The following is a 2,263-nucleotide window of genomic DNA, read 5'->3' on the forward strand; positions in this document are numbered from 1 at the left end:
GGAGGACGAGCTCCCGCAGCAGTTTTATTTTCTCGGACACCTTAGTGATGAGCAGATCGGGAGGACGGCGGCGATGATCCCGGGACCTTCTCTCCGCTGTTTCCCGGCTTCTCTGGTAGTGACGGCTACAAACGCTCAGTGGAGATGTTGGATGATGGAAAGTGCTGGAGAAAGCGCGCTCACCCGTCCGGCTGTAGCCGATAAAGGGCTTTTATCCCGGGCAGGGAAGCACAAGGGGAGAGCGGAGCTTCACTCTGGTACGGTCGGGAGAAGGCGGGGTCTGTGTTCAGTGTCAGCCAATAGAAAGTCAGGACGGTGCAGCTCAGCAGCCAATCAGTGCGCAGTAAGACTGTATATAGAACAGACGCCTCCAGCTCCGGCCTCAGTGTTTTCCTCACAGGAGATTTTTTTGTGTTTTATTTCCGCATCACACGATGGCAGAGACCGCACCAGCCGCCGCTCCTCCTGCCGCCGAACCGGCCGCCAAATCTAAGAAGCAGCCGAAGAAATCCGGGGCCGCCAAGAAAAGCAAGAAATCTTCAGGTCCCAGCGTCTCCGAGCTGATTGTCAATGCCGTGTCCGCCTCTAAGGAGCGCAGTGGGGTCTCTCTGGCCGCCGTGAAGAAGGTCCTGACTGCCCGAGGCTACGATGTAGAGAAGAACAACAGCTGGGTGAAGCTGGGCGTCAAGGGTCTGGTCACCAAAGGCGTCCTGCTCCAGGTGAAGGGCAGCGGCGCCTCCGGATCCTTCAAGCTGAACAAGAAGCAGGAGACCAAGGACAAGGTGGCCAAGAAGAAGCCAGCAGCTGCGGCCAAGAAACCCGCTGCAGCCAAGAAAGCGGCCAAATCTCCTAAGAAGCCCAAGAAGGCCCCGACCGCGGCCAAGAAGAGCCCGAAAAAGGCCAAGAAGCCCGCAGCTGCCAAGAAGGCGGCAAAGAGCCCCAACAAGAAGGCAGCTCCGAAGCCCAAGAAGGTGACAAAGAGCCCGGCTAAGAAGGCGGCAAAACTCAAAGCTGCCAAGAGTCCGGCTAAGAAAGCGGCGAAAGCCAAGAAGCCCGCGGCTAAGAAATAAGCTGCAGCCGCCCTGATACTCCCTCACAAAGGCTCTTTTCAGAGCCAACACCTTGTCCCGGCAGAGCTGTGATCAGGAGCGGACATTGTATTTTCATTCTTCCGCACAGTGTCGCCATCTACAGGATCCCGCACACTGGTGTCACTATGATGAGGGTTATTATTTCCCCGGCTCTGGCGCTGTATTCCCGCCATATCACGTGTGCAGCTGATCACACCCGGCCGCGTCCTGCAGGTCACAGCAGCGGGAGTGATGCGCGTGTAATGAGCTCTTCTGTCGCTGCTCCCTTGTGAGCGCAGATTGGAGCCTACAAGTCACATGTACTAGAGACACTATCATCAGATTTTGGAGCCGGGAACATAGAAACCTGCGTTAGGATGTGTAGGAGGAGGGGGAGCGGCGCTGTACAGCTCTGCGGGAATCTACAAATACAGGCACATCGGCGGCTCCTGTAACACCCGCTGCTCTGATACAGACACTACCCACAAGGGGGAGCTGCGGAGACCCCACCCGCATCTGTAGGGCGGGATTACTGGCCCTCAGGCTCCGCCTCCTGTGAGCAATGATTGGTCGCGGACATCGCATCCTATTGGCAGCTTGTGTTATTTTATGAAATATCCAATGGGGTGCTCTGCATGAAGCGGGAAAACGAGCAGCAGAGTATAAATCTCCTGCTCTGCGCTGCTCCTCATCACATCTGTTCTCCTCTATACTGAGCTATGGCCAGAACTAAGCAGACCGCCCGTAAATCCACCGGAGGGAAAGCTCCCCGCAAGCAGCTGGCCACGAAGGCCGCCAGGAAGAGCGCTCCCGCCACCGGCGGAGTGAAGAAGCCTCACCGCTACCGGCCAGGCACAGTCTCTCTCCGTGAGATCCGCCGGTACCAGAAGTCCACGGAGCTGCTGATTAGTGATGAGCGAGCATGCTTGTCACTACTCGGTACTCGCACGAGTATCGCTGTACTCGGGCTGCTCGGCGGGGACCGAGTAATCTCGCGATACTCGTGCTGTACTCGTGGTCTTCATTTCTGCATGTTGGCGCTCTTTTGAGAGCCAGCCCTCATGCAGGGATTGGCTGGCAGACCACTGCAATGCCACAGCCCTGTTAGTTGTGGAATTGCAGTGATTGGCCGGCCTGCACAGCGTGACCGAGCCTTTATATCGGCCGGCGCGCTGTGCTCTGCTCACAACTAT

At 57.1% G+C, this 2,263-nt stretch overlaps 1 protein-coding gene across 1 annotated transcript; it reads left to right on the forward strand.

Moving 5' to 3' along the window:
- The first annotated feature begins 434 nt into the window (after positions 1 to 434).
- On the forward strand, positions 435 to 1,070 carry LOC142246290 (histone H1.3-like). The gene has a single exon (XM_075319324.1). It carries the CDS (start codon positions 435 to 437, stop codon positions 1,068 to 1,070), a length of 636 nt encoding a protein of 211 aa, XP_075175439.1.
- The last annotated feature ends 1,193 nt before the right edge of the window (positions 1,071 to 2,263 follow it).

This window comes from Anomaloglossus baeobatrachus, chromosome 7 (genome assembly GCF_048569485.1).
Source record: "Anomaloglossus baeobatrachus isolate aAnoBae1 chromosome 7, aAnoBae1.hap1, whole genome shotgun sequence".
NCBI classification, from domain to species: Eukaryota; Metazoa; Chordata; class Amphibia; order Anura; family Aromobatidae; genus Anomaloglossus; species Anomaloglossus baeobatrachus.

Excerpts from the sequence above, each read along its gene's own strand:
- LOC142246290 (XM_075319324.1), top strand. The coding sequence starts at position 435 with ATGGCAGAGACCGCACCAGCCGCCGCTCCTCCTGCCGCCGAACCGGCC.